Source organism: Oryza brachyantha, chromosome 5, assembly GCF_000231095.2.
Source record: "Oryza brachyantha chromosome 5, ObraRS2, whole genome shotgun sequence".
In the NCBI taxonomy this organism is placed as follows: domain Eukaryota; kingdom Viridiplantae; phylum Streptophyta; class Magnoliopsida; order Poales; family Poaceae; genus Oryza; species Oryza brachyantha.
Window position 1 is genome coordinate 15,403,535 of NC_023167.2, and position 25,417 is coordinate 15,428,951.

Here is a 25,417-nt window from a genome sequence, read left to right on the forward strand (position 1 = left end):
AAATTTTGGACTGAGAGCCTTACTGACATAAGTAATGGGGTGACCATCTTGAGAAAGAATTGCCCCTATGCCCGATTCACTGGTGTCTGTTTCCACCACAAAAGATTTCTGAAAATCAAGTAGGGCTAGAACAGGTGCAGTGACTAATGCTTGTTTTAGCTGTTCAAAGGCTGAATTTACTTCAGGTGACCATTTGAAGGGCCCATCCTTTCTGAGCAATTGGGTTAAAGGTTTGCTAATGATGCCATAGTTCTTTACAAATTTTCTGTAGTAACCTGTGAGACCCAGGAATCCTCTTAGCTTCTTAACATTGTGTGGAGTCTGCCAATTCAACACATCCTGAATCTTAGAAGGTTTAGTAGAGACACCTGCAGCTCCAATGACATGCCCCAAATAAGAAAGTTGCTTTTGAGCAAAAGAACACTTACTGAGTTTAACATTCCATTGGCCTTCTCTCAGGAGCTGGAAAACTTATTTAACATGATTTATGTGAGACTCCAAGTCAAGGCTATAAATGAGGATGTCATCAAAAAAGACCAACACAAATTTTCTTAGTACTAGATGCCATGTGTCATTCATGGCAGCAAGGAAAGTGGCTGGAGCATCTGTGAGGCCAAAGGACATGACCCTGTACTCATAGTGTCCAGAGTGAGTCTGAATGCAGTTTTGTGCTCCTCTCCTGGTGCCATTCTAATTTGATGGTAACCAGCTCTTAGGTCCAACTTTGTGAACCACTGTGAACCAGACAGTTCATCTAATAATTCATCAATTATGGGTACAGGGTATTTACTTTTGATAGTCTGCTCATTGAGTTTCCTGTAATCGATCACTAACCGCCATGTGCTATCTTTCTTTTTTAACAAAATGGCTGGAGAAGAGAAAGGGTTGTGACTGGGTTGTATGACTCCAGAGTGAAGCATTTCAACAATTTGTTTCTCTATTTCATCTTTGAGGGCTAGGTTGTGTCTGTAAGGCCTCAAATTAACAGGCTTACTGCCAGGAATCAAAGGGATGGTATGGTCACAAGATCTTTTAGGAGGTAACCCGGTTGGCTCAGCAAAAATGTCAGAGTACTGATCCAGCAATTTCTGAATTTCAAGGAGCCTTTCTTCAGAAACTATAGGCTGTTGCACTTGAACTTGTACCAAATCGAGTAGGGAACCTTGCCTTAACATTCCTTGGACCTGTTCACTGCTAACGGTGGCACAAGAAGAGAGGTTAGCTGTAATGCCCTGCAACTTGACCAACTTGTTTTGATGACTGAATTCCAGCCATTTTTCATTCCATTCAACCTTCATGGGGCTAAGTTGCTGCAACCAGTCCATACCCAGGATGATATCATAGCTACCCAATGGAAGTAATCTAAAATCACAGGAAAAACACTGATTCTATATGCTCCATTGGCAGTTGAAGACAGCTTCATTACAACTTAATATACTGCTATCAGCCACCTTGACAGATATTGGATTACTCAACTTTCGGACTCCTTGTAATTTGGTTCCCAAGTCCTGATTGATGAAAGAATGAGTACTACCAGAGTCTACCAACATCAATACTTCCTGACCTTGTAGCCAACCCCTGAGCCGAATGGATTTGTTGGATTCCGTTCCCCACAGAGCTTGCTGAGAGATAGCCATTAGATTACTGTTGTTAGTAATGTCATTTTCTTCAACTTGATTCTCACTGACTGAATGTTCATGGTCTGATTCACCTTGCATGATTTACATCAATTCCTGCACCACATGAAGCTGTACGGATGGTGCACACTTGTGGTCTCGCCCCCATCTCTCTCCACATACAAAACATAGGCCCTTAGCCCTGCGGTATGCCTTGAGAGCAACCAACTTATCTTCCCTGGTCCTGATGTTTTCACTGCTAATTTGACCTGGAGATCTAGCCTGAGAAGGGGTATAAATATTGGGTAAATTGCGGTTTACTCTGGAGTTGGATGGCTGATCATATCTTTTGTTCCCACTGGACTTGATTCCATCTACAGCCTCCTCATACAGCATGGCCAGGGAACAAGCGGAATCGATATCTGGCGGTTTCTGGATCATGACTACAATCATGATATCATCCTTTAATCCATCCACAAACCTTGTCACAAAATACCTTGGTTCAGCTGGCTTTGGATAAGACAACAATTGTTGCATGATGTTGTCAAATCTTTCTACGTAGTCGGCTACAGTAGTAGTCTGGTGTACATGATAGAGCTGCCTAATTAGAGTTTGTTCCTGATCCTTCAAAAACCTTGACTCCACCCGATCACAGAATTCCAGCCAAGAAATACCAATCATTCTAGCATGCACAAACTATAACCAAAAAGTTGCAGCTCCCACAAAATTAAGTGTGGCCACTTTCACCCAATGATGGGGGTGCACACCATACACATCAAAGTAGGATTCACAGTTATCCTTCCATAACTGTGGATTTTCTCCATCGAATTGAGGACAAGTCATAGGAGGCACGTTGGCACTAAGATTTGGTGAATGAGATGACAGACTCCGATCATGGAAAGTAGAACCAAACTCAGGAACACTTGAGAATTGGGGCTTACCAGTAGGAGGTGGAGTTTCATAGCCATGGGGCGATCTGGAGTACTCGTGGAGCCAACTTCTGCAGATATTCAACTTTGGTTTGCAACCCTTCCACCATGGTGCTCAGGCCCTCAAGTCTCTTCTCAATCTCGGGTAACCTCATCTCCACCGCCTTCTTGATCGCTTGGATCTCAGCATGATTCTTCAAATTTGATTCCGCCCGACGCTGCTCGGCCTCGTCAACCTTCTTGTCGCCTTGCTCCATGATCTTCAACGCTTGCTTCGTTAGATAACGTGGTTTCTCCAGATTGGCTATCCGCACCACTCTCCGAATTAGGCCAACCCGGTCCGGGGAGTCGAAACTTTTGTGGATTTTAGCCGATTTCCCAGCCGAATTCCCACCCTTTCCGGTAATTCTACAGCCCGATCAAAAAATTTGGTGGTGTTGAGGATGACTCTGATACCAATTTTGTTAGGTATCGCTAGGTGATGACGAAGAACAACAAGAACACATAATTTGGGAGGAGTAAACTGGCTTAAGATAGATGAATGTTTGGCTGATTACAAGTCTTCTCAACCCCAGCAGGGTGAGCCGCCGCTGCCGATCGCCACCAAGCCAAAAGCCAGCCTCTATCTTATTCGTTCTAGCTTATATATATGCAGCCGCCAGCTCAGCTGTACATGATCTGGGTCACGAGTACATGTGTGACAGTTGGCACGCAGGCCTTGAGACAGAAACTACGCAGCCCAATCCGGCCCACGAACACGAGAGTTGATCCTGCATAGTCGAGTCGATCGCCTCTTGTCGCCCGCCTTCTCCTGTAGCTCGTCACCGGCAACGCCTGTGCTTATCGTGTCATTGACAACATGTGTGCCAGCTATTGTCTATACTCTTATAAAAAGGAGTATGAGATCACCTACCTTTACTATAATTTTATAATTTAGCTCTTAATTTTTTATATTAAAAATTAGTTAAATATAGATTGATATCTACCTATAAATTCAAATTAAGTGACTATTTTATATAAAAAGTTTTGATAATATATCATAAAATCCATAGCAAAACACGGTAGTCACAAGAAAAACAAAACAAACGGTACATGCCTACGTGCGCTCCAATTGTATAGTGTGTTCCATCGTACGTAACTTATCACTCGGTGTATTATATACGCTTTCACGATGATAGACGATGCAACTGTACAATTAATACACTTACCGTTAAAACTCTTGTCCAATGGGCCTCCGGTTAACCATGCAAATCTGGCCTCTAGCAAAATGGACAGGTAATTTCTTTTATAAGTCTATTTGATATCCTCATAAAATACACTCATATGTCCTAACCTGAAGCCGGCACTTCTGAAATAATGTTTATATCAACATAGGCCCCGTTCGTTAGGTGCGAGGGGTGGGCTACTTATCCAGCGCGAAAAATTTAGTACAATTATATAATTATTAATTATTAAAAAAAATATAAAATAGATTAATATGATTTTTAAAACAACTTTTCTATAGAAAATTTTTGTAACATCGTTTAGCGGTTCAGGAAGTGTGCGTGCGAAAAAAGAGGGAGATAAGATAACTAGCTTAGGCAGCCGAACACAGCCATAGAGGGAGTAAATAGACATTCCATGCTTCTCCGGCGATCTCTCGATTTCAGTATTGACCTTCTTCCTCCTCAACGTCAATAGCTTCAACAAGTGTTGTTGGAGTCTTGGAGATTCCGAGGATGCCTATAGTTGTCTCTATCTTTTGGCTACTACAAAATCAATTATTGCAGACAACCAAACCTCTTTTTAATTAGTAGGCATGTGAAACATAAATGATTTTAAATGAAAACATATACCATGCGTATGCATTGCGATCACCATCGAGTTTTTTTTTTTGTTTCCCTGCTCTGATCTGCTTGTGCTGATGCTTCAATGGATCGACCAGCATACATAATTTAGCGTATTTGGCCATCTCTGTTTCGTGCGGGCATTTTTGTTTTTTTTCTATTTCCGTTTGTTGTTGTTTTGTAGGATAAGAACAGAAAGGAGATGGACTTCAGTTGTTTAATATTTCCTCTACGAAGAATCTTCACCAAACTTTTTTTTTTTGAAAGGAATTCACCTAACTTAATTCGAGTTTTTCATATATATATATATACACATGGTGAATAAGCCACGAGTAAATCACTGAAAATAGGAATAATTAACTTTTTGGTCCAATGGATGTATCCATGATATGTCTGGCTTTCAGTTGTCTCTGTATTATCGTCTCCATGTTTCAGTGTCATCATTGGTTACACAGAAAGTGTTTTACCCCCACAGTGTGTCATACACACACAAAAAACTTGGTTATGCACAGCTTTCTAGACGTGTTCTAGTCCTACTAAAACACTTGCAAACTGTTAGTTTTTTTTAGAAAGGGGCTTTTCAAGCGATACCCAAGTGTGCAGGTAGGCAACCGTCCAAACTGAAAGTGAAGGGTGCATCTTTTAGTTTTTAAAAATACAAACGATATATTTATAAATAAAAATAATTTATATAAGTAAAATATTTTTATATCAGTTTATAACGATTTAAAAGAAAAAACTGAAAAATAAACTACGATGGAGAAACCGACAAAATTAATTTTAAATTTAAGGTTGAACAAATTAAACACGATGAGAAACGATGGAGAAACCAATAAAATTAATTTTAAATTTAAGGCTGAACAAATTAAACACGATGAGGTTAAGGTCATCTCATCACGATGCTGACCGTCACTGACCTGGAAAGCGCATGTGCGACTCTGGAAGTCGAACACGACGCATCGATCGAAAGACAATTCTAATCTGTCGTTCAGCTTTGGCGGCGCGAGAGGCACACCGCACGGGTGGACGAAACACATCCCCGTCCGGATGGATGCATGCATGACGCGGACGCCATCGAGACTCACAAATCAAAGTCAACGTTTTGCTCTCTCTCTCTCTCTCCCGTGCGCCTCGCCCTCCTCGACAAGCAACTTAACGGTACATGCCGCCACTCTGATTGAATTGATTTAATCAGTCAATTATTTCGATAGTAATTTAAGCTATTATTAGTTTAATTGGTAGTCAGTTGGAAAGGATATGGCGTGACGGCAGATGCTTCGCGCCATTTTTCAAAAGTAAAAACTTTAGGAAGCTACGAGACCAATCATACTAACTGCCGTTTCTTCTAATAATTTTAAAAATCATACTAGTACTAACTACCGTTTTATTTCTTCCATGTTTCCATGCATCTTAAATTTAAACCCTACAACAACTTATTTTTGTTTTGTCTTTCTCACAATTTTGTTGCTAGGTCACAAACGAAACATGAATACGTGAATACACCAACTTATCATTCTCCTTTTTCCTGAAAAAATGGCATTTTTTAAACCTAATGGTTTATCAGCCAAAACACCTGCGTACACCAAAATATTAAGAAAAATAAAAAGTCAACATTTGTCTATGTGATATGCAAGTCTTTCATATATACAGAAGTACTCATACATTCGGTCTAAAATATAATTATTTCTATATGTGATATGCAAGTCTTTCCATACATACATAAGTACTCATACAATATTCGGTCTAAAATATAATTATTTCTAAATCATTTTGTATAGACTAACTAGATATCAAAAGATTTTATTTTGGTCATTTAATTTTCAGTGGTCATTTTTTAATTTTGAATTAATTATATTCTGATTATTTTAACCTTCTTTTAAAATAAGATTATTTTTAACAATTCTAGTTTATCCTAAACTAAATTCATTTCTATTTATACGTAATCATTGCATTGGAAGTTGTAAAAAAAGAATAAATACATTAATAATAGATAAAAGAGATAATTGTATTATGATTTGATAAAGTGCAGGATATTCTAGTCTTTTAGCTTTTGTAATGGTATGTGTACGATGAGCAAAAAAATAAAATTATTTTTTGGATGGATAGAGTATATGATAACACACAATATATGTATGTGTAGACACCAAATTGGTTTGTCATTGCGATCATCTAACTCAGTTAACATAAAAACCAAATCGATGATAAAAACACAATAAATCTAACTGATTTTTTAGTGAGACTAAATTCCTGCCTATATGTAAGGACGTAGGGGATATAAATTAATAAAACTCACAAAACTATACTTAAATACTGCCTATTTGGAAGGCTACCTATGCTAGCAATTGCTCATGCACGTAACACAGATTTATAAAAGAGAGGCTTTTACAAATTTGCCATTGTTTTTTTTAAAATTGTAAGGATGTCACTAGAATGACACTTCTGGTGTTATTTTTATAATTTTCTAATGATAGTTTTACAATAATATTTTAAACCATTGGTAAATTTACAATTGTACCAAAAGAAAAATACCATTAAAATATTGTCACAATTATTTTCTCTATCTACCGCCTATTAATTATTGCACAGATCCATTACTACCATATAGAACCTCTAGTTCTACTTTATTCAAAAAATAAAAAGTGGTTGACATACGGATTCCGTGTTTATTATTTCTTCAAAAAAAATAGAGGTAAGGTTGAACGAAGAGCATATTATAAAAAAAATCAAAAATAACATTTTCTTGAGTTTGACAGACATGGTATCTTAAAGTCTTAAACGCCGGTAAAACTTGTTTGCTGTTGCTCATCGTGCGAACCCTGTTGGGCTAGATAGGCTCCATGGATGAACAAAAGAAGCATTAGAGCTGACGAAGCGGTTTGTTCCAAAAGATGACAAAAAACCAGCCTGCGACTGCGAGACAAAGAAGATTTTGCAAGTACTAACTGTCGTCAATGGATAAACCCCTCTGCCCCAAAACCGCTTAAAAACCTAAACCATCCCCGTGCCAGGTGGGCCCCCCGCGCCACGCGATTCCTTCCCTCGCAGCCGCCGACAGGTGGGACCGGGTCCCACCTGTCATCGAGGTGGTTCCCGTGGCCCGAGGTACATAAACGCAGCCGAGCCTATTCTTCTTGCTCCTCGAGACGACGAGCCCACCTGCCCCTCGGCCTCCTCCTCGTCGTAGTAAAAGGAAGCGAAAAAATATCGAAGAATTTTTCGGAGCTCCGTATCGCGTACGACACCCGAACCCAGCCCGAGGTCTCGGCGCCGCGCGGTGGCGGGGAATCAGCGGCAGGCCAGGTCGGCGCTCTCTTGGGCGGGGTGCGATGTACCCGGTGGTGACGGGGCCGCCGCCGGCGCGGCTGCCGGCGTCGTCGCGGGTGGACAAGGCGACGAGCCACCTGCTGCAGGGCCCCGACTGGGCCATCAACCTCGAGATATGCGACACCCTCAACGCCGACCGCTGGTGACCGATCGCCTCCCCCCTCCTCTCCCCCTCCCTTCCCGTTGCTGCTGTGTCTGTGTTTGACCCCCTTGCAGCTCTCTCGCCTGTGGGAACCCCCGGCGCCGCCGTGGGGTGCGTTTGCCTGGCTCGACGGTTGCGCCGGGGGACAGATTGTGCCGCGGGGCTGGAGCTTGCTGTGGGGAGCGGAAATTTCGTTTGTTGCTTTCTGTTTTTCTGTCGCGGCTCTGCTGTCCTCGTCGAAATTGGTTTAGGGGCGTTGACTCGATTGGTTCAGCGGGCTTCGGTCAAAATTTCAATCGGTTTCGCCCTGTTGCTACTTAAATTGAACTTAAAATTTAGATGATTTTTAGGAAGTAGCCTTATGTAACCATGGATTGTTTTCCGGTACCTGTTACATGTTATTGGAACTAGAAGGGGTGTAAGCAATAACTAGACGGCCTTGCAGGTTAAATTCAGCTTAGGGTGGCGTGTTTCGGTACAACCTTTAGCCTAGTATGAGTTGAGGAATCGTAATCTGAGATCAGGTATAGCTATGTCTTAGCACGTGCTGAGATATCATGGTTGATTATGACAGAATTTGTGGGGGTTATTGTATGTTTATGGTTTATTCTCAAAGGGTCTAAGTTATCCAGGGCCCCAAAATATGGGGTTAAGTGATCTAAAAAATATGACGTAAAGGTAGCTCTAGTAGTTAGTTTAAGTGCTTGCGTCCTAGTATTTCCGTTAAAAGACAAGGTCTCTTGGTAAATATTAGCTCTGAATCCGATTTAAGTCACTGTTCATAGTGTGTGTGTTTGATGTTCTCTGTTAGATACTGTTTAGTAACTATGTTGAATTTAAATATTCTTTTATTTCGGAACAATTGAATTTGAACATTCACTTGAAGCAGTACAATGCAAGGAGCTGAATTATTAAGGACACATATGTTTTTTTTTTCTTATAGTAAACTCCACAGTTTGAATTGCTAAGCTGCATTTTCTCCCTAAAAACAACTTCTAGATATAATGTTGTCCAGACTCCAGATTAAGTTATATCTGATCACTGATTGCTACAAATTTTGCCATTTGAATCAGGCAAACGAAGGATGTGGTAAAAGCTCTGAAGAAACGGTTGCAGCATAGGGATCCAAGAGTGCAATTTCTCACATTGACGGTGTGTATTTACCATGATAATATTTTTTATGTGGGAACTCTAAATTTTATTCTGTGACAAACATCAACTTGTCCAATTGAATGAACAGTTATGCAATTTTTTTTTCATTATCTGCTCCTGAGTCACTGTCGAACTATCAGCATAAGGCAGCATATCAAGTTATTCTTCGTTTAACACTACTTCATGATTATAATTTTTCTTGACATTGGTTGCAAAATCTTTTCAGCTGTTGGAGACAGTGATGAAGAACTGTGGTGAATATGTCCATTTTGAAGTTATTGAACAAAATATTTTGCAGGAAATGGTTAAAATTGTCCAAAAGAAGGTATCTCCCTCTTTTGGTTATCACCACTATTGTCATTACTATTATGTTGTTTAAATTAGCTAAGCAAGAGGAGTAATATATTTTTGCAGTAGGACCTGTTTGGATACTGGGAATTTGGATCCAAATCCCTAGGAATTTGAACTAAATAAACAATCTAAAAGAAGTTGACTCACCCAAACAGTGGAAGTTCTTTCTGTGTTAAGAATTTATGGAAACATTAATTTCTACATATTAATTGGAAGATTAGGTACACAATTTTGCCGGGAAATTTAGAACAATGTTTTTTTTCTAAGAATATCCATTTTATGAATATCCATGCAGCATGATATGCAAGTGAGGGATAAAGTATTGGTACTTCTGGACTCATGGCAAGAAGCATTTGGTGGACCTGGAGGCAAATATCCTCAGTACTATTGGTCATACATTGAACTTAAGGTTTGCAGTATGCTGCTATTTTTTAGTATTCTTATACTACTTGGGGAACAGATATCAATTATCATAATAGCTAATGTCAAAATGTGTTACAGAGGTCAGGAATAATGTTCCCGCGACGTCCTCTAGATGCGCCTCCAATATTTACTCCCCCTGCAACGCGTCATGCTCAACCCTATGGTTCACCTACATATCCTGCTGGAAGTCTGAATGAGAGAATGGCATCCGATGTTGAAACTCTGAGGTTGCATCCCTATCTAGTATAGTACTCGTTAGTTTTTTTTTTTCATTCCAGCTGTCCTTTTGGTTACATCATTTTATGGCTATAAACCTTTTGTCTCTTTTTTCTCCAGTTTAGGGGACTTGAATAATATTAGAGATACAACAGAATTGCTGTGTGATATGGTGAATGCTTTGAATCCTTCTGATCGCATGGTAGGTTGAAATTCTCAACATTAAATTCAGAAATAGTTTTGTTGAAGTTTATGGAAATGTTTATTATCATTTTGGTGACCCCAGGCTGTTAAAGATGAAATTATTACAGAGCTTGTTAGCCAATGCCGATCAAATCAACAAAAGCTCATGCGATTTGTCAGTTCCACAGGGTAAGCTGTTTGGGTTTCTTGTTTGTCTTTGTTCGTGCTTATGAACCATGGCAAAAAAAAAAAACTTTGTAAAAGCGTCCGAAGATCCAATCTTTTAAACCGAGTTTTTGTGGTTCCTATTGTTTAGGAATGAGGAGCTACTGAAGCAAGGCTTGGAAATCAATGATCGCTTACAGGGCATACTTGCAAAACATGATGCTATTGCTGCTGGATCTCCTTTGCCAGTTGAAACACCAAGGAGAGACGAGATACCCAGAGAAGATCCAAAAGTAAAGTCATCTGCACCTCCAATTGTACCTCCATCTGCACCTCCAGTTGAAGAGGATGAAGATGATGAGTTTGCTCAGATAGCAAGAAGGTACTTAAGAGTATCCTTTGATAAGCAATCTATAAATTAATTATCAGCAAGTAAACCCTAATTACTTCTATATCTGCAGAAAAAACAAATCTGTGATAGATAGTAACGAGGCATCATCCAGTGCTGGTGATCAGGCCCTTGTACCTGTTGACCCAGCAACTTCTGAAACCTCATCTTCTGTCGCGAGCAATGCAATGGTTCCTGTTGACTCATCTCCTGCCAGTGGTACTCGGACAAAAGAGCAGGACATGATCGACCTTCTAAGCCTCACCCTGTACACTCCCCCTGAAGCATCTACAGGTTCTTCTTCACAGAGCCAAAATAGCACTCAGCAGCCTGTCATGTCAAATGGGCCCGAATTACCACCGAATTATCAGCCTGCTGCATCAAATGGATCACATTACTCTTCAAACCAGCAGGCACATCCGACGAATCAAGCTTACACCCCATACAACAATTATGTTGCTCCTTGGGCCCAAACTGGACAAGGCACACAGGCAGGAGCATACCAACCTCAGCCCATGCAGTATGCATCTAGCTACCCAGCACCACCATGGGCGATGCCAGCGAGTGTCAACTCAACTAATCCTTTTCAGCCTGCCACATACCGGACGCAGAACCCTCCTGTCACTTCTGCTGCTCCAACAAATACTTATCCAACTCCTTCATCTCCGTATGCTGCTCCCCCAAGGCAACATGTGCCATCCCCTACCCGACCCATGCAAGCCACGCAACAAAATAGCTCTTTTGGTTCTCAAACAAGAAATGGTCCAGCCATGGCTCAGGATGCTAGAATGAATGGGACTCTACGGCAACCAGAAGCTCCAGCGGCCGCAGCCAAACCATACTACATGCCAGACAATTTATTTGGTGATTTGATTGATGTGAAGAGTTTCGGTGGAGGTAAGATGAGCAGAACGACGAGCATGCCTAGTCCAAATGGCAGTAGTCAACCTTTGCTGGGTGGGAAGAAATAGCTTACTGAATTTAAGGCTTCGAGCTAGCTGCTACTGCTGTTCCAGCTTGGTGTACATTTGCGGTATATTTGTCAAGGTTTTGTGTTGGTTACATTGGTTAATTTCGTGGTTGCCGATTGTAATATAAAAGAGATAAGTAGAGCATTATTGCTGTAAATGATCGATGACATTCATTAGAGGGTGGGCTCTTGCTCATCGGCCTCGCCGCTTTCATTTGTGATGTGTATATGAGTCTCATCTGTTCACTTTTGCTTATATTTATAAGCAAAACAAATCGAATTTTTAGCCTTAAATTTGAAGTTGATTTTGAAGTTTTTCATCATAGTTTATTCTTAAGTATTTGTTTATAGATAGCTAAAAACACATATATAAAATTTTTATACATATTATTTTTTGTTTGCAAACATGATGCTCGGTTTTTTCAAAGAAAGAGCCAAACAAGGACCCTGTATAATTCGTTTGATCTGCAAACATTCTCCAATATTACCCAGCTGGAACAACTTTTTTGCACAACATTATCGCCAAATCACTGACATTTGACGACATGATTTTAACAACGTTTGCATCGCGTTGTATCTCCTGGGCAGTGCGATTTGTCTGTTTCAAGTCTACTATGCAAACAATAGGGTTCTTATACTACAGTAATACATCTGAATTAACATGCACTTATTGATCAAAAGAACACATCTGATAAGACCGGAGCGCCAATTGGATCACTTGCTGAGGTGTTGCGCATGGTGGGTTTGCAGGACAGATTACGAGACAACGAGGTGCTATCTCACCAAATCGCCCACATTATTTATGGATATCGATCCCACGAGATCAGGCTGATCCTGCCAGCTCCTCTCCGACTCACAGCTTCGACAGTGCAATATCCATCACGTCAATTAAGAAATCTGCATGCAGCAGTTCATCAAATCATGTTACAGTCATGGATCAAAATTGAGAAGTTACTGAAACATGCATTGGAAAATTGGCAGTAGCAGAAGTACAAGATCTTACCGGAGTCCTCTTTAGTGAAGCAAAGTGGAGGTGTTACCCTGAAGACGTTCCCGTAGAAACCACCCTTGCCAACCAGCACGCCCATGTCTATCGCAGAAGAAAGTTCAGAAATTTTTGGAATAACAAGGAAGTTCAGAAATTACTCCCGGTAAAGTCTCAGTAATAGAACTGGAAGAGGCTGGAAACTTGAGTACCTTTCATGTGGTTCATGACATGGCCGATCTCAACTTTGGCCGGAGTCTTCTTCTGGCGATCAGTCACCAGCTCAACCCCAAGAAGAAAGCCTTTCCCCCTAACATCACCAATGACTGGAAATCCATCCACAGAAGCCACATGTAAGAAACAAATCTACCCTGTAGATCCCTGTGGTTGCAATATGATGATTTATCGTAGCTACTGATACTCACTGTCATGCTTCTCTTTCAGCTTGTTGAGCCTTTCCTTCAGGTAAGAGCCAATCACAAAGGCATTCTCCTGGAGTTTCTCCTTTTCCAGAACCTTGAGAACAGCATGGCCACCGGCAGTGCTGACAGGGTTGCCACCAAAAGTGTTGAAGTAGCTTCTACGGGTTAATACCTGCGCGATCTCAGGAGTTGTGACGACTGCTCCGATCGGTATGCCATTTCCGATACCCTGAAGATGAATAGCATGAAAATGTGAGTCCCCCAGATATTCGATTCGTTGGAGGAGAGAACGCATGGAGTTTGCAACTCTGAATTGGATCGTCAAAGCTTCACCTTTGCCATTGTAACTATGTCTGGGATGACGCCGTGCGATTCAAATCCCCAGAAGTGGCTTCCAGTTCGTGCGACTCCTGCCTGAACCTCGTCGGCAATGCAGAGGCCACCAGCCTTCCTTACCATATTGTACACAGCAGGCAAGTATCCTGGTGCCAATTCCACTATTCCACCAACTCCCTGAATGGAAAAGGAACTCATTTGTTTTCAGAATATAAAAAACACTTCTGTTTGAAATGACAGAGTAGTGATGGTATAATAACGCATTGAGATTGACATACCTGTATGGCTTCTGAAATAAAACCACCGACCCTTCCTGTAGTCCCAAAATCAATGATTTCCTGAACATCTCGGGCATACTTCTCGCCGTCAGAACCAAAAGCACCTCTATATGGGTCTGGATTAAGTGCATGGTGCACTCCCGTCTGAACAAGTTATAAATGAATATTGTCAGTGATTTGCATGTAGTGACAGTTTAAGTCCTGTGTGTTTACCCGATACCTAAACGGGAACAAGACGGACACTTGCCTGAACAACATTAAATTTCCAGTTGCATTGAGCAGTAGCACCCATCGTTCCAGCTGCATTCCCGTGGTATCCATTCCTAAGCGAAATAATGTCGTGGCAACCAGTGTAAAGCCGCGCAATCATCAGTGCAAGCTCATTTGCCTCTGTGCCAGAATTTGTGAAGAAAACGACCTGAAAAGAAAAGAACAGATTCAGGTGAGGCTTTTGCAAAAGGAAAAAAATACCATAATGTATTTCTACACAAATTAGGAATCTTTCAATTCAGAATGTCCGGTTTTCTCCGAGCTACCTTCAGATCACCAGGCATTTTGGACGAAAGTGCCTCAGCAAAGTCTGCAATGGCATGATTTAGGTACAGAACTGTGGAGTGTTGTATCCTCTTTGCTTGGTTGACTATGGCATCAACAACATCAGGATGGCAGTGCCCACAACAAACGGTTGCAATGCCACCGAAAGCATCCAGGTAACGGCGGCCATCCTCGTCGAACAGGTACTGCATCTTCCCATCGACTATGTTCAACTGCAATGTTTGTTACATGCTACAATGATCAATTTCCAGAACTGGGAACCTTCCGAGAACATTTCTTTCTCGCATATTTGATGGAATGAGAATTTTTCCCGTTTGATTTTTTTAATAACCCCCCTTCTAAAGAATTCAAGGTGATCTCAAAGAGTACTACCTCCATCCCATAAGTTGGTCTGCAGGTTTAATACGTGTTTTCTCTCTTCTTCCTACCAATTTTATCAACAGGATAAATGTCCACATCAAAAAGTAGTTCCCACATGGTACACAAGGTTGTTTGAGTGTGGAGACTGGAGCATGATCTCCAGTGTGAGAGGAGTCAGCATGTTAGGTGAACAGTTTGGCACTATCCTCAGCCAGGAATCCAAATCTTTAACATTATTTATTTATGTACTTGGGGAATGCATGTGCAGTTTTACAATGGAAAGTTATCAGTTATGAATCTATTTTAGAGAGAGCCATACATATATTAGTTAGTGGCAGTGTGGCACAACCACAAATGTTTGAGATCTAGCAGACCGACACAAGATGTAGTTGGCCAAATTGTCCTATTCAGACACTATAAAAAAGGCCGATTTCCTCTTAACTAAATATATTTGCAGGCAAGAACAGAGAGGCTGCTGTTTTTACTAAGCAGCACAAAAACCCACTACTTGTGGTACAACAGATGGAAACAAGAGAACTACATTTTCGTACTAGATTCATGATTCCCAGTACTACAACTTTTGGCAACTAGTACTACAAGTATTTTGGAAATCTTACGAGCATCTTGTGACAGCTTATCTCAGAGTAAGAGCTGGTGAAATGGCATTCCAACCAAACCTATCTAATAGCGACAGAAAAAGACATTGCACAACCAAAAAAGGCTACCTTTTCTTGTAACAAGATGTACCAAAAGCTACCGGCAGCAATAGATCATAAAAAAATGCTGAGAAAACAACAGAATTTTTTGGAAAAAACAAAAACAGATTTGTTTAAGCTGCGAGCGGCGAGCCTGATCAAGTGATCATCTCTGAACACAGCGCATGCATTTGTTGCAGCATTCGGAAAAAAAAAAGCAAAAGGCAACCGTTGTTATAGAGAGACAGTGTTACAGTTTTTTTTACAGAAAATTTGCAGTGTTTGATGGTTTTGAGGAATAAAAAAAAATCAAGCCTCCGATTTGTAAAACTAAAGTAGTATTTCCCCAAATCGTTCCAAAGAAATCGGAGCGGGTGAAAAGGTGTCGCGTACGTACAGGGCGGTCGTAGAAGTGGAAGAGGGAGGGGCTGAGGAACTCGGTCCGCTTCCGGAAGATCTCCTCCGCCCGCGGCCCGTCGTACGGCGGCGGCGTGTAATCGAACGGCGGCATCTTCGGGGCGGCGGCGAAGGCATTCTCCGGCGTGGGCACGGCAGCGGCAGCGGCAGCGGCGGAGAGGCTGGAGTTGGCCCGGCCCTGGACGAGCGCCGCCTGGAGGAGCCTCCGGGAGGAGGCGAGGCGCTGCATGTTGGAGGCGTCGGCGTCTGCTTCCTTCTCGGTGAGCGGCGCGCGCGTGTGGGGTTAATGTCGCCGGAGGCCATGGCCGCGCCTATAAATAGAAGGGAGGTGGCAGGGAGGAAGAAACGGGTGATGACGAGCTTGCCCTTCCCTCCTTTGGGCGCGTGCAAGGTTAAGAAGGCCTCGGTGGGAGAGTTCACTCGAACCAATTCTCTAATTTTGTGTACAAAACTGAGAGAAGATTATGACTTTGGACGTAGTTTTAGCCGTTTGATTCGTAGTCAACACACGAGATCAATCGTCTCAACTAACTGTTTTTTATTATAGCTACAGTGTTTTGAAGTCACAGTACTGCAGCAGCAAGACTCATTTTACTATGTCTTTTTTGACTTTTTTTTTAACAAAATCAAAGAATCTGGATTGCACTCAAACGGTGCCCAAACTCAGAGAATCCATATTTTTAACAATATTTAATACCTAAATTTTAAGAATCAATACTCTCACTGTTCCAAACTATAAGACATACCCACCTTATATACAAAGATCAAGAAACATTTAATCATATATTTACTTAGTACAAACGTCGATGCATGCTATATATTTTGGCTTTAGTTTATTGTTTTATTAATGTATCTAACAATATAATTAATGTGTGCCTTATTTTTTAACATAGGAGTAAAGTGGTGGTGTCTTATGTTTTAAAACGAATGGAGTATTTTAATAGAATATAATAAAATTAAATAGTTATAAAGTTTCATACGTAAACATGTATATTATTACCTATTAGCAACTATTACATTTAAAGCTTCTACAAGCATGTTACATCATATACTCCTCCGTCTCAAAGTTATAATAACTTTCAGCATATAAAATTTATCCCAAAATATAACCACTTATGCAACCATATCCTTTTTCAACTAATTATAATAATTAATTATCTGCTTTCTTTTATAAATCACTCGAATCCTTCCTCCATTTAAATTCACGAATTTTCTTGATACTCGTTTAGGTCTAAAAATCTTTATATTACGAGATAAATGGATTATATTATAGAGCTTAATGCATGTCAAATCATCATCGCCTACATCATCTTTCATAATATTTCTGACATATATTTATCCACCATTTCAACCATGTTTTAAAGAACACTCATGTATATATTCTGTGACAAAACACCAATCACTCATAGTAACCGAAAGATCAAGTTATATTGGGAGGGAGCACGTTGTTTTTCTTTTTCTAAACTTGCATCAACTGCCTAATTGACCATCATCTGATGCTCCTGGGACTATCCATCTCCTCCAAATAGAGCTTGAGTGAAAGTGGTGGGTCCCTATATCAAGGGCCCAACTATAAGGCCTTGTCGAAATTCGTAAACTCTAATTCGTTGGTTTCACGTGCATCTTTGCTTAACTATTAAATATGGTATATTTTCTAAAAATATATAAAAAAATAAATCGATGCAAGATATATACGATGCTAATAAATCTGAACATTAGTGCTTAAAGATAATTCCAACGCATTTAAGGGGGCAGTTAAATTTCGACCTTAAAAGCTGGCAATTAGCGTTACTGATACAGCAAACAGAATGGACAAAACTAACGTGCCAGCAAAGTTGTTCCCGGACACGGACCCTCGTGATTCGTGAATGAACGGTTCTGCTTAATCGCAAAGGAAAAAAAAAAAGTAAACAAACGAACTGTTCTGATCTTCTGCTCCAGCGAGCTACAGAACTGAATGAACTGTTCTCAATGAGCTACTCTCTTTTCGGTTGTTCTGTCGAGTATTTGACCATCTATTTTATTTAAAAAAATTTTAAAAAATTAGTCACACATAAAATATTATTCATGTTTTATCTTCTAATATAATAAAATTATTAATCATATTTTTTTAATAAGACTGAGTTAAACATTATATAAAACTAAAAAGTTAATTTGTTTTAAGACGGATAGAGTACATTGGTATTCATGACGAAAAGCTTGCCTTTGCAAGTGAGGTCTCCTAGCTACTCGAGTACCTTTCTTTTTCATGTCTGATAGGAAAACATGACTAATTAATCAGTGAGTTAACTTTTCAGTCCAGAGAATTATCATCGATTCATCGTCAGACACCACTGCCTTTTGGCTTTCAGAGTTTTCAGTACTGCGGGAGTTCACTAGGGCGGTGATCAGCCGAGCGTCATTTTGCTCCCTTCTGGAAACGTCTATTGGCTGCTTATCCTATTGCCTTATCATGGAGCTCGATCGATCGACTGATTGAGGTCCCCGGCGACACCTCGTCGTGGGGGGCAATCCTGACTACGACGCCCGGCGATGGGGGTGTCGCTTGCGAGCAAGACCTTCTGAAGAATATGTTAAAGAATGCACTTCAGTAATCAGTTTTTCAGGAGAACTCTGCACTGCTTAATTAATCATCTGATATGACCCTTAATTATATAAGTTTATGAATAATGGTATTAGTGAAGTAACCAGCTAGGATTGTTTGTTGGTTGGTTGGTTGATGCCTTGGACGATCTTAATCACCTTGGGTTAGTACGATTCCATTCCCAGATGGCGACTGATCGTCAGCAAACTGGCTTCTGCATTTTCCCCCTCCGTTTTCCTCTTCTCCTGTTGTTTATTTAAAGGCGCGCGATCTCCTCCTGTTCAGATCTGCTGCTCAGATACCGCAGCTCAACTCGGCAATACTGCATATAAGTAGCTTTGCGAGATGCTTTCTACAAGGTTAATTTCTGCATTTCGTCCGCCACTAGCTTTCACCATCTGCTCAATTGTGATCAGATAGCAATCAGAAGCGGCGTGCTCGGCTTGGCCAGAGGCAGGCGAACTGGTGCCGAGTCACCTTCCCGATCCAATCGAGCTGATGTGTCCGCTTGTACTAGCTGCTCAGCCAACAACGACAAGGCACTCGTCTTTTGCTTACATTTATATACCAAAATTTAAAAATTTAGTATTAAATTTTCAGTTGATTTTAGGATTTTTACATCGTAGTTTAATTTTTATCTCGCTAAGAACATGTACATAATATTTTTATTAATATTTTTATTTATAAATATATTATTTGGCGCTTTTTTAATGTGTCAAAAATGACCCTGCAAGTTGGTCGTGCGTGAAACGTAAGTGATGATGTGTATCGTGATTATTTAGCCAACAACATGTCCCGTGTCACTGACTCTTCTTGGTTGGTCGGTAGCTTAAGCTCGGTGAACCTGAGTATTTCTCCGTATCTATTTGAATGTCACCGTGAGAAGGCAGTTGGAAGTTGGAGCTTCTCAACCTCTTCGGCGCTGATCAGCATTCCAATGCACGGTCATACTAAATTCTATGCACTGAAAATTTAAACAGGTTTCGGTGGATTTGCAGTGCTTAACTCCATGCACCCAACCCAACCATGTAAAGTGGTTTACTGGAGCTTCACCGGATGATGCGTGAACCGTTTCTCTCCCCGTTTGCGAAACATCTTCGTGCTCTCTCTCTCTCTCTCTTGTTTGGAAGAAACAAGGAGGAGAGGACGTACTGCGAGCCCGCGATCTGGCACTGACAACGGAGTAGAGTAAATATAGGGATTATTTAGACGGGGCTAAACTTTTTAGCCTTATGTCATATCAGATGTTTGGATACTAATTTAAAGTATTAAATACAAACTAATAAAAAAACTAATTTCATAAATGAGTGTTAATCTGCGAGATTATTTTTTTAAGCCTAATTAATTCATAATTAGATCATGTTTACTATAACGTCATATAGGCTAATCATGAATTAATTAGGCTCAATAGATTCGTCTCATGAATTAGTCGAAGATTATAGATATGTTTTATTAATAATCTATGTTTAATATGTATAATAAGCATCTAAATATTTGATGGGACAAAGCCTAAAAATAAGTCTCTTTGTCCTGAACGCCACCATATATGAAACAGGGAGGAGAGGACGTACTGCGAGCCTAAAGACCAAGGGCAGGCAGAGAGGGAGGCGTACAGATTAGCTGATGTCATGCATGACTTGTGCGAGGAATCTCTCGATCGAGATGGATGGCTCGTTCTTTTGTTTGGACTCGATACGGCCTGATGACAAGTGACAAACTGACAACCACGCTACCCCGCGGGTTAACCAGCTGTGCGGCCACGAATCAACGGCCGGGTACGGCGTGCAGCTGAGCTGTGCGTGCGGCCGGGGACGAACCAACCCTCTCGTTGGGCCTCCGGTCAAGGCCTCCCGCCTGCCTCGCAGTGGATTTTTCGTGCTCCCCACCGCGCGGCCCGTCTCCCTCCTCCTCTCGGTTGATCGGCTCCGCGGCTCGCGCGATGCGCCCGGGTGAACACAGCCCGCGCCGCCGATACTACTCCACGCGTGGACCGCGGTGCGCGTGATGCGGGGAAAAAAAAGTGTATTTCACGTCCTTTATTATCTTCCTCCATTCTGTATTATAAAACTTGTTAAGATATGGTTAGATTCATCTATGGATCAATATATATATATTTTTGATATATTATGTAAATTTATTAGCATACATATGAGTCAAGGCAAAAAAAATGGTATAATATAGAACAAAAATAATAGTGTTTTAGGGTGAGTTCGGTTTCCGTCTTGTGAGCACAAAACCAGTTACAACGTATCCCTGGTCTCTTAAAACCACTTAAGTGAGGTAAGATCGGTTACCTGGCTGATTTAAGATGGTCACCATCTCACCTGACACTAGAAGCAACATTAAAAAGATAAAAATAAAACACGCAGAATCCATATGCAAGTAAAAAGGATAAAAGTATATTGTGACCTACGTGTCGTGAGAGAGGAGGGAAGAATGAGGTTGATGGTGTGGGACCATTAACATGTGAGGTTTTACTATGTTTTCATTTTTGTTTAACTTACAAGATGAATCTTGTATGTTTTATTTATATTTATATTTACTTGTAGTGTCACGTTTCACGAGAAACAAGTTAACTAGTCACGTATACGTTACGTCAGCCTTAATACTGCCTTATAACCTTATTTGCACTAATTTTAAAAGATGAATATACTTCGTAACTGATTTTACGACTGAGAAACGAAATTCGAGCTCGCCCTGCAACTGAAGGACGTAAAATACACTATTTTCCGCGTGATGCGAAATCTCCGGTGTTGCGCGAAAGGGCATGCGGTCCGCTCGCCGGCTCGCGCATGCAGTCCGAGCCCACTGTCCACTGCGGCGGCCCAGCGAACGACTATAGCACCGTTCGCAAGTGACAATCAACTTAAACTTCTTCATCATTTTTCGTGTGCACGTTTACCGAACTATTATATGGGATATTTTTTTCAAAAAAATTATACGAAAGTTATTTAAAAAATTCAAATTAAACTATTTTTCAAGTTTGCAAAAATTAATACTCAATTAATTATATACATGGTTTTGCTCGTTTTACGTGTTTTGATTTGACTAATGACTAGTATCACCTTGCGAATGGTGCCTATATTATTATTAGCTGGGCCTCTGCGGACCGAAGAGCGGAGATTCCGCAAAGACAGCGGTCTCTCCCCGCGGAGCCGACGGCGGCGCAGCATGGCGTGCGAGTTTGCAACCAGTTGCTAGCACAGATGCACACTGCACTCGTCCCGGCAGATTGGAGGATGGTTGAGGGGGCAACGTTGCCGCATCGCTCCACGGCGCAATCAGCTTGCGCACCTAATACGTCCGGGCTTGCCTCCGTCTCCGTGCGTGCGTTCACTCAGATAGCAGTTTAGTTCAACAGTGGAGCCAACTGGTATCATTTATTTTTTATTTTTTCTCAATACATATATTTATAGTTTTCTTTTTAGAGAAGGGTATTTTTACCCGGCCTCTATATCCACTCAGATATATGCAGTAATTTTTTTTATTTCAGAAACTTCGAGAACCTAGCCCAAGTAGAAGATCTAGCCCCTCAAATACCTAATCTGAAATTCATGCTCTTATGGAGATTTAAACCCATGACCTACCTTGTGTGCTACTCAGATCGTTGTATAAGATCGCTATTGTACTTGCTCATGGATGTGTTAGAGTTGTAGAAGGGCAGGCGGCATGCATGCGCCGGCAGTTGGGAACCAACAGGAGGGAACACAAGACACCACGACGAAATGGTAAAGGCCACAAAAAAAATAATTTTTGAATATAGTTTTCATATACTTGCAACTTAAATTTTGAATCTTTCACTTCCAAATATTGAAACTTTTAAGTCAAATTTTAAAACTATCAATTCCTAATTTAAAACTTCCAAATCAAATTAAAAACTTTTGATTCAAAATATGAAAAATTCAACTCAACTATTTTTTATTATCAATCGTAGACCTGACATTCGACCATGACATTATGTCGCGGTGTTTTCTCCGTTTTGGCTTTACTTTTCACTCAATTGGCTGAGAAAAAATAAAAAAGAAGTACTCCCTCTGGTAAAAAAATATTTGACATTAGGACAAGATTTGACCCAGCTTATAAAATTCCGACAAACAATTTTGTGTCGTAATAAATTTATAAAATCTAATGAGTTTATGATATTATAATAATATATTTCGAGGACAATCCTATGCGTATCATTTCTCTTCTCCATCATGCTAGCAGCATAGGAGTCTACCCGGCTTCAGCGGCTTCGTGTATTTAAACTGAAGATTAAGAAATTATCAACCATCAGAATTGTAGAAGTTTAACCAAATTTATTCTAAATAGTAAATATTTTTATCGAAGGAAGTACGTAGAAAGAAAGGCACACAATATATATGCTATCCTACCAAATCCGAAAGGAGTCATGCAGACTTGTTTCCACCCCACGCACATAACATGAAGAATTTTTTATTTTTTAAATATTTTTAATAAATAATTTATTACTAAACCTTGTATTTTTATTATATAAACCTTTTGGTCATATCAGCACCATTGGAGTGACAAGCTTGCCACAACAACCAGTTTGTATGACAGCGTTAGCTTATCAGGCCATCAATATTGGCATGGTCAAAAGGTAATATTTTCCTTCAATATAGTAATAAAATCTATTATATATATAATGTAACAGAAAAAGGAACAATCACGTTCACTCTCACAGGATAGAAAATCTCACATTAATCGAAGAAAAATAACAGAAAAAAGATAACAAAGAAAATATGTTTCTATAAAAAAAAGGAAAAGAGCGTGCCTTTGAATCGGACAAAGCAAATAAAAGAGGTTTCTATAAGAAAAAAAATAATAGAACATGTCTTTTTGGAATAAGATGGAATCGGACACGAAAATAATAAGAGAAAAAAAAGAAAAATCATGTTTTCTGTGAAATCGGACAAGGAAATTTGGTTGCAACCATGTGAGACAGAAACAATAGAAATCATGCATAATCCAATCACAATCATACTCATATATGGCTATAGCACCCATGATGGTAACTGATTTATTGGTTTTCTCGGTCGTACACGAAAATCATGCATACCTAGCAAAACACAAATAAACGAAATAATCACAGATCTTTTGACACCACAAAGTAGCACATTAGATACCTTCTCACCGCAATCCGCTTCTTCAACAAACTAGCACAACAGCTTAAAAAAACTAGCACAACAGAAAAGTTGGATATCTTCTGGCCAAAATCTGCTTCATCAATAAATTAGCATGTTGGAAGCTTCTCATTGACTACAAAATCTCATATTAATCGAAAAAATAGAACCCTATTAGAAATACAAGTTTAGAATTAAAAATAAATAAAAGTAAAAAAGAGTTCATGTGTAATTATAATTTATAACAAATTCAAAATTCGGACTAAAATTTAAAAAATAATTAATATTAAGTGAAGAGATCATCCATAAGTGCAATTTGGAAACATCTAACATTCTAATTAAAAATAAGTAAAACTAGAAGAAAGAATTGATGTGTCAATATAAATCCAATTTAGAAGTATGTAAATTTGAATTAAAAATAAATATTACATATAAACGAGTTTATATAGAGGTACTGTTTAGAATACAAATATAATTACAAATTGAAAATTGAAAAATAAAAAAGCAAAATGAGGTTCCCGGTAGAAATACAATTAGAAAACTCTGAAATTCAAATAAAAAAGTAAGACAGTCAATATTAGAAGTAGAATACATGTATCATATAATTTATAACGATGCTGCGGACCACCATACTAGTTATTTATTAAAGAAGTTTTAAAAATAAAAAAATCTAACAAGAACCCCGCGCATAACGCTTTGGGAGTTCTCGGTGATGGAAAGAGGTGCTGTTGAACTTCTTTTTCTCAAAAAAGAAAAAAAAAGTTAACTTCATCTCCTTTTGCGTGTAGATCAAAATAGTTTATCCATTTATGGCTGACGTATTTTGACTCTTCCGATATGATGGGATTCCAATTTGAGCACAAATCTAAGGTAACCTGCAAATGTGGCCATGAACAAGAAAATGAGTTTCGCATGTTTAAACAGTTGTATCACCATGAAGAAGTTACCATATCACAGGAAGGAAATGTAACCACTCTGAACCAGCGGATTATATTAGAAGTGTACACTGAATACCCCTACCTCATTGCCCTATCTGCACATAATACAGACACTTACCAAACCAGCTCTGATTTTTTTTTCTCCTTATCTGAATACGATTATACACACGCCAGCCTAACCAGCTAACAAGAATTGTTGCCTAATTGGCAACTGAGTAACAGAACCCAAGTTAGATATTTTCTTGTGATACTCTCGTGATTACTGACACAATTGGTGATCCAATGGATTTAAACACGAACGTCCCAATACTTATCCTTTATCCAGCACATCAGCAACTGATTTTTATCTTTAAGGCTGATGAACTGGATAAGTTTGATCGGCCCACGTATGTAAATATCTTGAGTTCTGGACCGGTATGTATGCTCGAAATGCATTTTGTGTGCAATACTTCGCATCAGCATCAGGAGCATCAAATGGTACGGCTCGATCTCAAGCCGTCCGGTAGGAACCAGGAACTGAAAAATCTTCAGATCCAGTACGTCAGACACCGTGAAAAAGCTGCCACGTGCGAGGATTATCCCGGCCATCCTTGGTATGATGTGCCCTGCATTTACTGAAGAATTTGCCGCCTCTTGCTGGTCTCTTCAAGACATGAGCTCCGTTTTGACAATGTGACATGATGCATTGTGTGATCTTTGCGGCCATGCAGCCTAACACGTTCCTTGATCTGATTTCTGACGGCCAACACGTAGTAAAAACGAAGTTTATGATCACAGCTTGGCCGGCGTCTGTACCTCGTGGCCTGAAGGGGGCCAGCGGTTGTGCTTGAGCAGCATGAGCCTTCTCTCTGACGCATCTGAATTTCTCGGCCATGAACTGCACGAGCGTCTACAGGTTAGTAGCACACGCTGCACCTTGCTGAACCGGAAACCTGGCTTGATCTCTGACGAAAGCAGGGCCGGTCCTAAGAGCAAGTTTAATAGTATAGCCGACTACTAGCTCCAAATCATCTATAGTCAATCTAATAGTCAATTCATA

The 25,417-nt window shown here is 40.1% G+C and overlaps 2 protein-coding genes across 2 annotated transcripts; one reads left to right on the top strand and one right to left on the bottom strand.

Annotated features, from left to right (window-relative positions):
- The first annotated feature begins 7,527 nt into the window (after positions 1–7,527).
- Positions 7,528–11,881, top strand: LOC102720801 (TOM1-like protein 6). Its single transcript, XM_006655343.3, has 9 exons — positions 7,528–7,837; positions 8,911–8,989; positions 9,216–9,314; positions 9,636–9,749; positions 9,842–9,990; positions 10,100–10,181; positions 10,266–10,351; positions 10,479–10,709; positions 10,789–11,881. Exons 1-9 carry the CDS (start codon positions 7,698–7,700, stop codon positions 11,684–11,686), a joined length of 1,878 nt encoding a protein of 625 aa, XP_006655406.2. The 5' UTR covers positions 7,528–7,697; the 3' UTR covers positions 11,687–11,881.
- A 221-nt stretch (positions 11,882–12,102) lies between these two features.
- LOC102723055 (alanine--glyoxylate aminotransferase 2 homolog 3, mitochondrial-like) lies at positions 12,103–16,015 on the bottom strand. Its single transcript, XM_006654478.3, has 9 exons — positions 15,714–16,015; positions 14,243–14,473; positions 13,954–14,124; positions 13,707–13,850; positions 13,426–13,605; positions 13,096–13,321; positions 12,883–12,996; positions 12,689–12,775; positions 12,103–12,582 (listed from the first exon to the last, which is right to left on the bottom strand). Exons 1-9 carry the CDS (start codon positions 15,960–15,962, stop codon positions 12,539–12,541), a joined length of 1,446 nt encoding a protein of 481 aa, XP_006654541.2. The 5' UTR covers positions 15,963–16,015; the 3' UTR covers positions 12,103–12,538.
- Positions 16,016–25,417: the final 9,402 nt, after the last annotated feature.

Bases quoted from the DNA above. Each gene is read 5' to 3' on its own strand.
- LOC102720801 (XM_006655343.3), top strand. From the start codon at position 7,698: ATGTACCCGGTGGTGACGGGGCCGCCGCCGGCGCGGCTGCCGGCGTCG. The intron at 9,991-10,099 runs GTTGCATCCCTA...TTTTTTCTCCAG, and splicing joins TCCGATGTTGAAACTCTGAG to TTTAGGGGACTTGAATAATA. The intron at 10,352-10,478 runs GTAAGCTGTTTG...CCTATTGTTTAG, and splicing joins CGATTTGTCAGTTCCACAGG to GAATGAGGAGCTACTGAAGC.
- LOC102723055 (XM_006654478.3), bottom strand. From the start codon at position 15,962: ATGCAGCGCCTCGCCTCCTCCCGGAGGCTCCTCCAGGCGGCGCTCGTC. The intron at 13,851-13,953 runs GCAAGTGTCCGT...TAACTTGTTCAG, and splicing joins GGAAATTTAATGTTGTTCAG to ACGGGAGTGCACCATGCACT. The intron at 13,606-13,706 runs GTATGTCAATCT...TTTTCCATTCAG, and splicing joins TTATTTCAGAAGCCATACAG to GGAGTTGGTGGAATAGTGGA.